This window comes from Oncorhynchus mykiss, chromosome 24 (assembly GCF_057628025.1).
Source record: "Oncorhynchus mykiss isolate SJ-2025 chromosome 24, ASM5762802v1, whole genome shotgun sequence".
In the NCBI taxonomy this organism is placed as follows: Eukaryota; Metazoa; Chordata; class Actinopteri; order Salmoniformes; family Salmonidae; genus Oncorhynchus; species Oncorhynchus mykiss.
In genome coordinates this window covers 3,372,170-3,387,120 of record NC_143045.1, presented here as the reverse complement: position 1 = coordinate 3,387,120, position 14,951 = coordinate 3,372,170, and the positions used below count along the sequence as shown (strand labels likewise).

General features: G+C 43.5%; 2 protein-coding genes across 6 annotated transcripts in view; both read left to right on the top strand.

The window, feature by feature from the left end:
* ube4a (ubiquitination factor E4A (UFD2 homolog, yeast)) overlaps positions 1-6,536 on the top strand; it is a 28,846-nt gene extending 22,310 nt beyond the window's left edge. Inside the window, exons 13-20 of the mRNA XM_021581923.3 lie at positions 136-326; positions 446-546; positions 689-802; positions 1,381-1,555; positions 4,178-4,358; positions 4,691-4,838; positions 4,932-5,089; positions 5,331-6,536. Of these exons, the coding sequence (XP_021437598.2) occupies positions 136-326; positions 446-546; positions 689-802; positions 1,381-1,555; positions 4,178-4,358; positions 4,691-4,838; positions 4,932-5,089; positions 5,331-5,460 (1,198 nt within the window). The 3' untranslated portion in view covers positions 5,461-6,536. The remainder of the gene's footprint in view (positions 1-135; positions 327-445; positions 547-688; positions 803-1,380; positions 1,556-4,177; positions 4,359-4,690; positions 4,839-4,931; positions 5,090-5,330) is intronic.
* A 4,154-nt stretch (positions 6,537-10,690) lies between these two features.
* LOC110503544 (histone-lysine N-methyltransferase 2A) overlaps positions 10,691-14,951 on the top strand; it is a 44,007-nt gene continuing 39,746 nt past the window's right edge. For all 5 annotated transcript variants that reach the window (XM_036961876.2, XM_036961874.2, XM_036961875.2 and 2 more), the window contains exon 1: positions 10,691-10,977. In XM_036961876.2, coding sequence (XP_036817771.1) covers positions 10,732-10,977 — 246 coding nt within the window. In that variant the 5' untranslated portion in view covers positions 10,691-10,731. The remainder of the gene's footprint in view (positions 10,978-14,951) is intronic.

The window sequence follows — 14,951 nt, the reverse complement described above, 5'->3', positions numbered from 1 at the left end:
TTATCTCAATTGTGGATCCCCATCGGCTGTTACCACAGTCACTCTTCTGGATGTGATATTCCTAAAGGGTTTTATGTGTCTACCATTTGGACTCATCTATGTTCCTATTGTGTTACCCTTTACCCATGTACCCAGGATGAAGAACCCTCATTTGCGGGCAAAGCTGGCAGAGGTGCTGGAGGCGGTGATGCCCCACATGGAGCCGGCATCGGCCGGCTCGGCCCAGCCAGTCATGTTCCAGCGTCAAAGGGTCTTCTGCTCCTACCGCCACGCCCCTCACCTGGCCGAGGCGCTCATCGCTGTGTTTGTGGACATTGAGTTCACTGGTGGGTTTAGTGTGTGTGTGCGGCATATGTGTGTGTTTGTGCGTGCTAGAATCTAAACCTTTGTGATGAAGCTCAAGTGCATGCGTGATGTCACTTATGTTATTGACTTTTCTCCTCAGGTGATCCTCACCAGTTTGAACAGAAGTTCAACTACAGGAGACCTATGTATCCCATCCTCAAGTACATGTGGGGGAAGGAGAGCTACAGAGAGAGCATTAAGGCAAGCTCATTTCCCTTTTTCTTTCTTAGTTACCTAGATGGTACCACATGTGGAGTCGTCCTTATTGAAGACACACGGTATTGTTCTTCAGTTCTGCACCATTATGTACCAAAATGCTTATGTGGAATGTTGTTTACTTCAGAGTCTTGCTGTTTATGCTTCCGAGAACCTCGAAGCCATGAATCCTCCACTCTTCCTGCGGTATCTGAATCTCCTGATGAACGACGCCATCTTCCTACTCGACGAAGCTATACAGGTGAGAAACTGTCAGCGTTTAGCTCTCGTTTTATGAAAAGGACATTCCTGGTATTGACTTATAGCCATCTCAGTGGCGGCTGGTGCCACTTTAAATTGGAGGTCGGTTTTATTTTAATGGCTAGAATGGAGCCAACAAACGGTATTAAACACATTTCTATGTGTTTGATACCATTCTATTCATTCCATTCCGACCATTGCTATAAGTCGTCCTCACCTTAACAGCCTCTACTAATCCATCTTTTTTTATGGGGGGCAGAGGCAAATAAAAGACTGTAAAAACACCAGCAAATCAGCTACAATTGGTTTTCATTTTGGAAATCTGCTCCAAAGTATTCCCACGCATACTAAAGAGATACTCGTAAGCAAAGTTTTGAAATGCTTATGTTTTAGTCAAATATTATATATGTTTGGGCTTCTTGTGGTCAATTTGCCATCTGCAATTTGCCATCCGCTCAAGAAGAAATTGGCCCGCGATTGAATCTAGTTGATGTCCTCTAGTTTACAAGAAGATCCTACATTTCAACTGTGTCAGATGTTGTCACTACTTCTGTCTGGCCTGGTCCTTGTCGGTGGTAGTACCTGAGCAAGATCAAGCTACTACAGCTGGAGAAGGACCATGGCGAGTGGGAGGGCCTGGCTCCTGATGCCCTCAGAGAGAAGGAGTCCAGTCTGCAGATGTTGGGACAGCTGGCACGCTTCCATAACATCATGTCCAACGAGACCATCGGCACACTGGCTTTCCTCACATCAGGTTAGTTGGAGAAGGAGGATGAATGGATAGCAATGATTGGATAACGTCTTGGACATACGTCTCTACCTAGAGCTACACACACTATGGGTGTTTGTGTATTTTTGTTGATATCGTTGTCCAATTCATTGTTAGTGAAACCATAAGCAGAATTAAGAGATTGCCCTGTTAAAGGTGAATGGCAATCATTTATATTTGATGGCATTGTGTTGTACAACTGACGATACAGACATTAGGAACACCTTTCTCATATTGAGTTGCATCCCCTTTTGTCCTCGGGAACAGCTTCAATTCATTTTTTTTTTATTTTTTTTTTATTTCACCTTTATTTAACCAGGTAGGCTAGTTGAGAACAAGTTCTCATTTGCAACTGCGACCTGGCCAAGATAAGGCATAGCAGTGTGAACAGACAACACAGAGTTACACATGGAGTAAACAATTAACAAGTCAATAACACAGTAGAAAAAAAGGGGAGTCTATATATACATTGTGTGCAAAAGGCATGAGGTAGGCAAATAATTACAATTATGCAGATTAACACTGGAGTGATAAATGATCAGATGGTTATGTACAGGTAGAGATATTGGTGTGCAAAAGAGCAGAAAAATAAAAATAAATAAATAAAAACAGTATGGGGGTGAGGTAGGTGAAAATGGGTGGGCTATTTACCAATAGACTATGTACAGCTGCAGCGATCGGTTAGCTGCTCAGATAGCAGATGTTTGAAGTTGGTGAGGGAGATAAAAGTCTCCAACTTCAGCGATTTTTGCAATTCGTTCCAGTCACAGGCAGCAGAGAACTGGAACGAAAGGCGGCCAAATGAGGTGTTGGCTTTAGGGATGATCAGTGAGATACACCTGCTGGAGCGCGTGCTACGGATGGGTGTTGCCATCGTAACCAGTGAACTGAGATAAGGCGGAGCTTTACCTAGCATGGACTTGTAGATGACCTGGAGCCAGTGGGTCTGGCGACGAATATGTAGCGAGGGCCAGCCGACTAGAGCATACAAGTCGCAGTGGTGGGTGGTATAAGGTGCTTTAGTGACAAAACGGATGGCACTGTGATAAACTGCATCCAGTTTGCTGAGTAGAGTGTTGGAAGCAATTTTGTAGATGACGTCGCCGAAGTCGAGGATCGGTAGGATAGTCAGTTTTACTAGGGTAAGTTTGGCGGCGTGAGTGAAGGAGGCTTTGTTGCGGAATAGAAAGCCGACTCTTGATTTGATTTTCGATTGGAGATGTTTGATATGGGTCTGGAAGGAGAGTTTAGAGTCTAGCCAGACACCTAGGTACTTATAGATGTCCACATATTCAAGGTCGGAACCATCCAGGGTGGTGATGCTGGTCAGGCGTGCGGGTGCAGGCAGCGAACGGTTGAAAAGCATGCATTTGGTTTTACTAGCGTTTAAGAGCAGTTGGAGGCCACGGAAGGAGTGCTGTATGGCATTGAAGCTCGTTTGGAGGTTAGATAGCACAGTGTCCAAGGACGGGCCGGAAGTATATAGAATGGTGTCGTCTGCGTAGAGGTGGATCAGGGAATCGCCCGCAGCATGAGAAACATCATTGATATATACAGAGAAAAGAGTCGGCCCGAGAATTGAACCCTGTGGCACCCCCATAGAGACTGCCAGAGGACCGGACAGCATGCCCTCCGATTTGACACACTGAACTCTGTCTGCAAAGTAATTGGTGAACCAGGCAAGGCAGTCATCCGAAAAACCGAGGCTACTGAGTCTGCCGATAAGAATACGGTGATTGACAGAGTCGAAAGCCTTGGCAAGGTCTATGAAGACGGCTGCACAGTACTGTCTTTTATCGATGGCGGTTATGATATCGTTTAGTACCTTGAGCGTGGCTGAGGTACACCCGTGACCGGCTCGGAAACCAGATTGCACAGCGGAGAAGGTACGGTGGGATTCAAGATGGTCAGTGACCTGTTTGTTGACTAGGCTTTCGAAAACCTTAGATAGGCAGGGCAGGATGGATATAGGTCTGTAACAGTTTGGGTCCAGGGTGTCGCCCCCTTTGAAGAGGGGGATGACTGCGGCAGCTTTCCAATCCTTGGGGATCTCAGACGATATGAAAGAGAGGTTGAACAGGCTGGTAATAGGGGTTGCGACAATGGCGGCGGATAGTCATCAGGGCATGGACTCTACAAGGTGTCGAAAGCGTTCCATAGGGATGCTGGCCCATGTTGACTCCAATGCCTCCCGCAGTTGTCAAGTTGGCTGGATGTCCTTTGGGTGGTGGACCATTCTTGATACACATGGGAAACTGCTGAGCATGAAAACCCCAGCTGCATTGCAGTTCTTGACACACTCAAACTTGTGCGTTTGGCACCTTCTACCATACCCCGTTCAAAGGCACTTAAATATTTTGTCTTGCCCATTCACCCTTTGAATGGCACACACACAATCCATGTCTCAAGGTTTAAAGATCTTTCTTTACCCTGTCTCCTCCCCTTCATCTACACTGATTGAAGTGGATTTAACAAGTGGGATTATAGCTTCCACCTGGATTCACCTGGTTAGTCTCTGTCAAGCAGGTGTTTCTAATGTTTTGTACACTCAGTGTATATGAATATATTGAAACTCATACTCGCTTCTCCCTCTCCATGATATCCCAGAGATCAAGGGTATTTTTGTTCACCCTTTCATGGCCGAGAGGATCATCTCCATGCTCAACCACTTCCTGCAGCACCTGGTCGGACCCAAGATGGGTGCCCTGAAGGTGAAAGACTTCAGCGAGTTTGACTTCAAGCCCCAACAACTAGTTTCCGATATCTGCAACATCTACCTTAACCTGGGGTACGTTTCAAAACTGCAATATTTCAAGGCTAAGACAAGGCTCAAGTAATTTGAGTTGAAATTCGCTTGTTTCTTCAATCTGTACTTCAGACCTGTATTCTGATAGTATTTGAAATCCTTCAAATACTTTGAGCGTCTGCCTGAAGTGCCAGGTGGGACGGGTTTGCATGTTTTGCATGGTTCCATTGGTTCTATTGTGCCAGGCAAGCACAGTCAGGCAAAGCTAAATTAGTTTGTACACTTTGTTAAGTACCATTTGAATCCATGTGTGGCATATGAGGTGGCTATTTGGTTTTTAGTGATTCTAACAATGTCTGTTTTCTCTTTGGCAGTGATGAAGAGAATTTCTGTGCCACTGTCCCAAAAGACGGGCGCTCCTACTCTCCCACGCTCTTCTCTCAGACTGTCCGAGTCCTGAAGAAGATCAACAAGCCCGGAGAAGTTATTGTGGGTTTCGGGCTCCTTGCTGACAAAATAAAGGTTAGATCTGTAGTAGTATAAAATCATATTATACTGTACCACTATGCCCTCTCCATAGCATAACCCTAAATGAATAACTACTTCCTGTCTTAGTCTCATGCAGACCGACAGCTGCAGGATGAGGAAACATACGCGGACGCCCCGGACGAGTTCCTGGACCCCATTATGTCCACGCTGATGCTCGACCCTGTGCTGCTCCCCTCTTCCAATGTCACGGTCGATCGCTCGACTATAGCACGGCACTTACTCAGGTGAGTGATTCCTTTAGGAGTAGTATGTCTACGTGCTGCTGGTTTATTCCAGGGGCTGTATGCATCAAGCATTTCAGAGTAGGAGTGCTGATCTAGGATCAGGTCTCCCCTTGTCCATGTAGTCTTATTCATTGTGATCTAAAATGCAAAATCAGCAGTCTTACTCTGAGATGCTTAAAGCATATGGCCCGAGATCACGTTTTTTGTACGATATCAGGTATCAATTTTCATTTCCCTACAGTGATCAGACAGACCCATTCAACCGCAGCCCACTCACAATGGACCAGATCCGGCCCAACGAGGAGCTGAAGCAACAGATCTTACAGTGGCTGGCCCAGCAGGAGCGGCTACAGATGGGCCCTAGTGGCTAGCCCTGGAAACTTCTCAAATAAACTATGATTGTACCATACCTTCCCTCACCTCCTTACCGACAGTAGTATGCTCCACTTTGACTCATCCATGTGTGCTTGCCTTCAAGCTTCGGACTTCAAACCACATGAGAGACTGTTATCTCCCTCTCATGCAGCGCACTTGTCACTTAAAAACCCTCCCCAGTCAATGGAAGATCCCAGGTCTCAGAAACTGTCAGGAGAGCAGGTAGTGGTACAATTGAAAACTGAGTTGCACTGCTACATTGATATGCTCTATGGTGGTTTGGAATTCTGCCCCCTGCTTCAGAGAATATACTGTTTACTATCAGTGGTTGCAGTCTGGTCAGAACCATTGGTCAAACTGGAAAATAGTTGTTTAGCAATTCCTAAATGATCATCAGCTCTGCCAAATGTTTTATATTTTAAAAGTAGGCAAAGTATACTGAAAACTTGTAGTTCAGAACAAAATAATGTCTTATTAATTTCCCCTTGTCTCTATAGTAACCATAGTCTATATGCACCATCCATCTATGAACCTAAACAAGATTATCTGATGTTATTTAGCATTTACCATTAAAATAATGTGTTATGCAAGCATATAATACCCATAAAATAAAATGTGGTTAAACCAATCTTCATTGAAAGAATCGGTGCCTAAAACCACCAGCCTTGCTTTAATTTCATCAAATGAGACCAGACATTTTTCAAGTTATTATTTTGTGTCTTTGTTCCATTTATGATATTAAATGCGCCGTCAATGGATATGTCTTATATCCTAAACAAGAGATGGTATAGACCGTGGAGGAGACAGGGTGTCACTTGCTTTGGTTATTTACAAACTTGTGTGAGTTGCTCTTGTTTGGAATTTGAGACTTAATTCAAGTAAATTGTGATTTGCTAAAGAAATGAGTAGAACTTGGGAAAGAATACCCATTTGATAGCATGCATTTGTATATGGCATATCTATCAACTTAATGATTACCAGGGTGAAATTATAATGCAATATTTTAAATGTCAAAATGTATTTGGAATGTACAGTATGACTAATAAATAAAAAGCTTTGATGTGTTACAGTATCAAGCTTTCAACAAGTGTTTGCATTACTTTTTCCAGTACCATAATAACTGGCAATAACCAAGTATGGTTATTAATTGGTAGATGTTTGTACGCGAACAGTCACTCATTTATTCCTAATACTCACATACTAAAGTTACCATAACATAACGATAATTGAATGGTATTAGGCACTGAACAAGAAAGTACTTCCTAATTAACACTATCCAGTTACACTTAACACAAATAGAAATGCAACATGTAAAGTGTTGGTCCCATGTTTCATGAGCTGAAATTGAAGATCCCAGAAATTGTCCATATGCACAAAAAGCGTATTTCCCTCAAATGTTGTGCACAAATTTGTTAACATCCCTGTTAGTGAGCATTTCTCCTTTTGAATGTTCATTTCTCTACTACTTCTCTAAAACGTTGTTTTAGAAAATTTGGAAGTAAGTCCAACCGGTCTCACAACCGCAGACCATGTGTTACCATGCCAGCCCAGGACCTCCACATCCAGGTTCTTCTCCTAGGGAGTCATCAGAGATAAAGCCACCCGGACAGCTGATGAAACTGTGGGTTTGACCAACTGAAGAATTTCTTCACAAACTGTCAGAAACCATCTCAGGGAAACTCATCTGCATGCTCGTCATCCTCACCAGGGTCTTGACCTGACTGCAGTTCGGTGTCGTAACCGACTTAGATGGCCACTGGCACGCTGGAGAGATAAATCCCGGTTTCAACTCTACCGGGCAGATGGCAGACAGCTTGTATGGCAGTGTGCAGGCGAGCGGTTTGCTTATGTCAATGTTGTGAACAGAGTGCTTTATGGTATGGGTAGGTACAAGCTAAGGACAATAAACACAATTGCATTTTATCAATGGCAATTTGAAGGCACATCGCTGTGCCATTAATTCGCCATTATCAACATGTTTTAGCATGATAATGCACAGCCCCATGTCGCAAGGATTTGTACACAGTTCCTGGAAGCTGAATATGTCCCAGTTCTTCCCTGACCTGCATACTCACCAGAAATGTCACCTATTGAGCATGTTTGGAATGCTCTGGATTGACGTGTACGTCAGAGTGTTCCAGTTCCTGACAATATACAGCAACATCATACAGCAACATTGCACAGCCATTTAAGAGGAGTGGGACAACATTCCACAGGCCACAATCGACAGCCTGATCAACTCTTATGCAAATGAGATATGCCACGCTGCATGAAGCAAATGGTGCTCACACTAGATACTGACTGGTTTTCTGATCCACGCTCCTACGTTTTTTGTAAGGTATCTGTGACCAACAGATGCATATCTGTATTCCCAGTCATGTGAAATCCATAGATTAGGGCCTAATGAATTTGATTCAATTGAGTGATTCTCTTATATGAACTGTAAAGTAGTCAAATCTTTGAAAGTGTTGCATGTTGCATTTATAATTTTGTTCAGAGTAGCTAAGTACAGCCATTTAGTGATTTGGTTGTTCTAATACACGCTTCTACACACACTTTTTTATTGTTCGACGGTATCTGTACAAAAATTGGAATAGAAAACAAATGTCGACCAATAAAAAAAGTGTGTTGAAGCGTGTACTTGACCAACCAAATTACTCAGTTTATCATGAGTCTTGTGTAATTTTACAAAGATCACTATTACCTTGGTTTGAACCATTTTCTGAGGCCCTATGGGAAATCAACACTGAACGGTGCGGGTCACTTTCAGGTTTTAGCAAACAGTATCAGGGGGTGATTTCAATTTTAAGTGGTGTAAGATCATATCAAACTTTACAAGGCAACAGTTAACATGTCACCCCCACAAATGATGCAGTGCACCCATTGGGCCAAACAGTGTAATTTTGTAGATGACAGATCTCTATGCCAAATCCCTTCATTCACCCAAGTTTCGTCAAAATGGGGCCAGTGGTGTCTGAGATATCGCGTGGGTTAGCTAGACATATCCCTGAGCATGTGTGCCAATTGTCAGATCTGACTGTTAGCATCATGTGTACCAAATTGTGTTGCAATATGAATATCCTTCACTGATTTATATGCATTTACAGTGGCAAGAAAAAATATGTGAACCCTTTGGAATTACCCGGATTTCTGCATAAATTGGTCATCAAATTTGATCTGATCATCTAAGTCACAACAAAAGACAAACATTGTGTGCTTAAATACAATAATTTGTGTTATTAGTTTTTCTTGTCGATATTGAATACATAATTTAAACATTCACAATGTAGATTGGAAAAATATGTGAATCCCTAGGCTAATGGCTTCTCTAAAAGCTAATTGGAGTCAGGAGTCAGCTAACCTGGAGTCCAATCAATGAGACAAGATTCGGGATGTTGGTCAGAACTGCCTTGCCCTATAAAAAACACTCACAAAATTTGAGCTTGCTATTCACAAGAAGCATTGTGAACCATGCCTCAAACAAAAGAGCTCTCAGAAGACCTAAGATTTAGAATTGTTGACTTGCATAAAGCTGGAAAGGGTTACACAAGTATCTCTAAAAGCATTGATGTTCATCAGTCCACAGTAAGACAAATGGTCTATAAATGGAGAAAGTTCAGCACTGGTGCTACTCTCCCTAGGAGTGGTTGTCCTGCAAAGATGACTGCAAGAGCACAGCATTCCCAAGTTTATCAAGACATTTTGATGGAGAATGTTAGGCTATCTGTCTGCCAATTGAAGTTCAACAGAAGTTGGGTGATGCAACAGGACAACGACCCGAAACAGAATGTCTTCAACAGGAGAAAATAAGCCTTCTGGAGTTGCCCAGTCAGAGTCCTGACCTCAACCTGATTGAGATGCTGTGGCATGACCAAGAGAACAGTTCACACCAGACAGCCCAAGAATATTGCTGAACTGAAACAGTTTTGTAAATAGAAATGGCCCAAATTTCCTCCTGACCATTGTGCAGGTCTGATCCGCAACTACGGAAAACATTTGGTTGAGGTGATTGCTGCCAAAGGAAGGTCAACCAGTTATTAAATCCAAGGGTTCACACTTTTTCCACCCTAAACTGTGAATGTTTACACTGTGTGTTCAATAAAGACATGAAAACGTGTAATTGTTTGAGTGTTATTAGTATAAGCAGACTGTTTGTATATTGTTGTGACCTAGATGATCAGTTCAAAATGTATGACCAATTTGTGCAGAAATCCATGTATTTCCAAAGGGTTCACATACTTTTTCTTGCCACTGTATGCCAAGAATGTTTATTGGTCAAACGCAACCATGTTTAAGGTACAAGTCTGCCAGGGGCATCTGGCTCAGGCCCAGGAGGCAGGCCGGTTCCAAATCGAAAGCAATAAACTTTTAGCCGGTCAAAACAGCCTACACGGGCGCCCAGGCGAGATTAATTGAACCCTGTTGATTTGTTGGATATGATTTTAAACCATATAATTAGTTGTTCGTTGCAATTGCCCCTTTGTTTCTAGTTATTTGCCAGGTATGGTAGGTATGGCACCTCTTTCGAAAATATTGTGGACTTTTCTATTATGAACAAATACATTGACTGGATTGATTATTCATTGTATTGGTTATGATGAAATCCCTACTGAATATTTGACATCGACTGTTCTCTTTAGTGGCTTTTGTTTATATATTTATTTAACAAATTAATGAGCCGAAATGTCTTGAGTCAATAAATATTCAATAATTTAATCAAATTTTTGAGATGGATCAAGCGTCAGTAGTTTAGAACTGTTATATGTGTTTTTCCGGCACGGCCCTGGAACGTGTTTAGTTAAGCTTTGCCTTCAGAAAGTATTCACACCCCTTGAATTTTTCCATATTTTGTTGTGTTACAGCCTCAATTTAAAATTAATCTTTTTTTTTGTGGCACTAGTCTACACACAATACCCCATAATGTCAAAGTGGCATTTTTTTTTTACAAATTAATGAGCCGAAATGTCTTGAGTCAATAAGTATTCAATAATTTAATCCGATTTTTGAGATTGATCAAGCGTCAGTAGTTTAGAACTGTTATGTGTTTTTCCGGCACGGCCCTGGAACGTGTTTAGTTAAGCTTTGGCTATAAACTGATTGACTAGGAACATTGAAGAAATGCGTATTCGGGGCCACTTTATGCCCACCCCGCAACATGGTTACGGATGTTTTTCACGTTGGTGAGTGGCTGGGGGTTATGCGAAATGCTGGTTCAGGGCCACGCCCACTGAGTTCTCTGATCTTAGGGCAGACAGGCATAGTGTAAAATGGCGCACAGCTGTCGGTGGCGGTTCCCCGCTCGGCCCGGAGGGAGCAGCAACTTAGGCACCGGGAGGAGAGCGGGCCGAATCCGGGTCACGGCCTCCCTCCGAAGTGGCACTGGGACCCACCCGAACACGGCTGGGCTCGGGCCCGGCTTTGATGCAGCGTTACAGGTCTCATCTGCTATCGGTTGCAACCTGCAGACATTTCGGGATGTTTTGGGGGAGTCGAGTGGTTCAAGCAGCGGGGAGGTAAGCGAAACACCAACTTGATTGTGGTTGGTTGTTAGCTAACTTGTTAACGTTAAATAGCTTCAAGGAGGAAGGTAACATTAAGTGCCCACACTCGCTAGCAATGTTAAACAGTAACGTTAGTACCAAGGAGTTGGATGATGCTGCCTCTGTATGCGGTGTTAGGAGTGTGACCTAACTTGTCAACGCCAATAAGCCAACTTTTTGTTTGGCCTTCATCCCCTCACTGGCTATCAAGCCCATCAACATGCTTCAATCCATGTGCTGCTGTTACTACCCCTTTTACAGTGATGAACCACAAGTCACAACAAGGATGCCCGTGTAGGATTAGTAACGTTAGTTAGCCGAGAAGCACTGACGGTGCTGATGTTGCAAAGAGTTAAAAGTAGCCTGCTCTCTTTCTAGCCACACTTTGGCCAAAGTAAATAAATTGACTCTCTGGTTGTCCAATATTGCCACAGAAGCGAAAATTGAAGGATGGGATCCAAAGCTAAGCCATCGTTAGTTGGCTTAATTGTGGGGTGGTGACTTGTAGAGAGAGAGCATCATATCACAATCAACTCTTCAGATTTCAGAATTAGGTCTTACGAGCCTGTTTGCTACAGTATAACTAGCTTAACAGCTTTAACTTCATCGTTATTTAGCTAACGTTATCTCCGTTTTTTTTAACTGTCTGTGATGTTAGTGTTACATTGACTTACAGTCGCATGGGACCTCCCGGTTAGCGAGCGAGGCTCCTGTTTGAAAACAAAACATGTCAACTTGGGGAGGACAAGGAACCTGAACTTAATGTTTTTGATACTTGCTAAGGCACCTGGCTAGCTAACGTCATTTATACCCACCTCGTTTGAATTGCCCTAGCGTGGTAACGTTACACGCGTTAGTTAGCTTAGCATTAAACGCCGATATTGACGCGTTCAAGAAGCTACGGTTGTCACCAGCTTGCTGCGAGGTGTCAGTGCATAATGCTAATGTTGGCTAACCTTAGAACGAGGCTATTTACCTTGCCTAAATGATCAGCTAGCTAGCATGTATTCATCTTTCTGCCTTGATCCACGCATCTAAAGTTGCTAGGCGCTAGTTGGAAACGACGTTATTAGCGATTTGGGTTTGACTAATGGTCTGTTTAGCTCGCTAGGTGATGGATTTAGGTTGTAGTAGAACTCGCACATTTTGGCTAAGTGTTTAGCTCATGAACCTCTACCACGCTACGCACTTACTACGCGTAACTAGCTATCGCTGATACATAGGAAAATGGGAGGTGGACATGTTTTCCCCCCCCCTCTACACACAGTGCGTAGTACCAAAATAATGTCGGAATTGTGGACATATGATGCCGTGCTAGCGAACTACAATTGTTGGTGGCCTGAAGGATTCGCCAGTATCATGTATGTTTGATGCGTGTTACTCCAAATGTAATCTTTCTAGTACTGTGAGCTCGCAAGCTACAATACGATGCCTTTTTGACGGACCTTGTGATTGTGGGGGTGCGTTCGGTTTAGCGCACTACCATCTTTATTTTTTCATGAAGAGCACGCGTTCAGTGCAGTGTAAGTGTAGACCCTAGTGTGGTAGATCGGGACACGGAGGTTAACTCACCACTTTATCAACGTTGTAAGATGTACTGTTATATTAGAGTACATGTTGGTGTTATTCAGATTTGATGTTTAGATCATATTCTGAGTGTTCTCTAGTCCATTACTCATGTGTGTGATTTCAATGAGCCATTTATCATAAGACCTATTGTGAAACTGGAAACGCCTATTCTGTCCTGTGTGTGTGTACACCTCGTACCATCACTAGTAGATTACCAGAAAGGTTAATATAATTTACTTTGATGTTGGCCAGTGCTATAGAAATGAGTCCCCCTGCCTGGGCTAACACTTTAGGAAGGGGGATCAACATGTCCCGCTCCCTCTATCCCAAGACACACAAAGAGGGGGGGGGGGGGGGGGGGCGCGCACTATCTGGGATGCGGTGGGACAGGGCCAAAATCCCAGTGGAACTTGCCGCTCGTGGAAGTTGTAGACACAGAGTTGTGATTTCATTCAGAGTGGATGTTGCGCCTGGGCAGGATTGTTCTGGCTCATCACAGCCTGCTGAGCTCACAGAGCAGCCGGACGCTGAGCCCCTCCTTCCAGGCAGACCCGTATCCACTTCAGCCACACAGGGGCTGTCTGAGCTCAACTTTTCTTCTGACAGCTGCCACTTTGGAATATATTAGCCAAGCCTTTTGGAATCCCTCAAAAGAGGGCTTGTAGACCATTGTTGTTCAAATGGCAGTGTTTGTAGGCTATTGAATTTACTGTTAAAAAAACAATTTATTTTATTGATCCAGTCAAATGATGGTTGTTTATTTAAGCGCCCATTTGTCATAGTTGTATTTTTGGGGACATTTGTTTGCCCCCCCCCCCAAAAAAAAAAATCAGTCTCGCTGTCGTTTTGTCTTGGAATTGAACCCGTCTCTCTCTTGGCTCAGATTAAGACCGATGTCAATCCCTCACACAAGTGCAGCTGAATAGATGTCATCAGAGGGAATACTTTGCCCCACTGGTTTTTGCTAAATTTTGTGTTTGGAGGAAGGGGTCCAGCAGGTGTTTGCCCTATTTATATGGCAGAGCTTTGTCTGCTTTTATTCCAGCTTTCATGAAGTGCAGACGGCTGAAAGAGCACAGGCACGGATATCAAAGGGGACGAGCGACGCTTCCTCCCCCAGGGACTATGCTGGGAGGAGAATTAGTCACAGGCCCTCCCATCCACGGCTTTATTCTGCTCTAGCAGGCGACCAAAGGATTTTTGCCTCTGCTTTCAGAGCTGTGAGAAAGCCGTCAATTGTGTGTCTGTTTGGGGCTGGTCCCCCAGACTTTATGTCCCTTATTCCACCTCGCAGGAGGTGTGTCCTCATCTTTGTTTTTATTAGGGTGCCGGTTGGAGCTGCCTCTCCCTGCCCCGTGGGAGTGAGGTGTTGGGATCATGAGCCATCGATCCATCTCCTTGTCGGTGTGTGTGTGGGCAAATGTGAACCAATGTTTTAGTTTTTTTTTTACCTAGTGTTTTGGCACCCGAGAGAGACTAATATCACGTTTTTTTGTGGGACACTCAAAATTCCTCTTCTTTCTTGAGTTTGTCAAATTCTTCAGAGGCCCACCATTGTGAGTCATTGGCCAGAGCCACCTGAGAGGAATTCCCCAGTGGCCTTTTAGTAGGAATGTGTCACCGGAAGGGCATATACAGTATGATCTCCCCAATTGAAGTTCAAAGGAGGGATGGAGTATCGATAGTAAATTGGAGTGAAGCCTCTAGCCCTTAATTTGGCTGCTCCAAATTACTATCATGAGAATATGATCATTAGGCCAATTTGTCCATACCCAGCTCCAGGCCATTTTTTTTATTTATTGGTTTTTGGTTGGATTTAGTCTTATAGCCCACATTAAATAATACAGTTGTGAAGTACAAAATATCATGCCGTTTTTATTCTGCCCGACGTTCATTGCATCAATCTCAATTGTTAAATAAACAGATTGAGTTCTCCCTGTGATCGTGACCTTATTCCCTGACCACATTCACAATTTCGAGACTTTCTTTGCACATTTTATCTTGGCATACATTTTTTTTCTGACGTCTCTCGCCACTAACTTGGGTTTAAACATCACAGTCTCAGGTTAGTGCAGTGATGTACAAGGACAGTCTGATGTACATCACTTGATATACAAGGACAGGCAAAAGGCAGATGTCTCACAAGATTATACCGCATGAATTGTTTCCAATTATGAGGAAAGCATCAAAGTTAAAACTAACTTAACAGTGCTTGTATTTAAAGGGGACTTGAGGTTCTCTAGACATTTAGAATCCCTGGATGTTTGGAGCTGATTTCTACCGCTTTTAAATATCCCAGGGCTGAGAGTTAATGATCGGTTTTTCTACTTGATGTGGAGGTTACAGGGAGTGTGTGTCAGTAGCCCTGATGAGCAGAG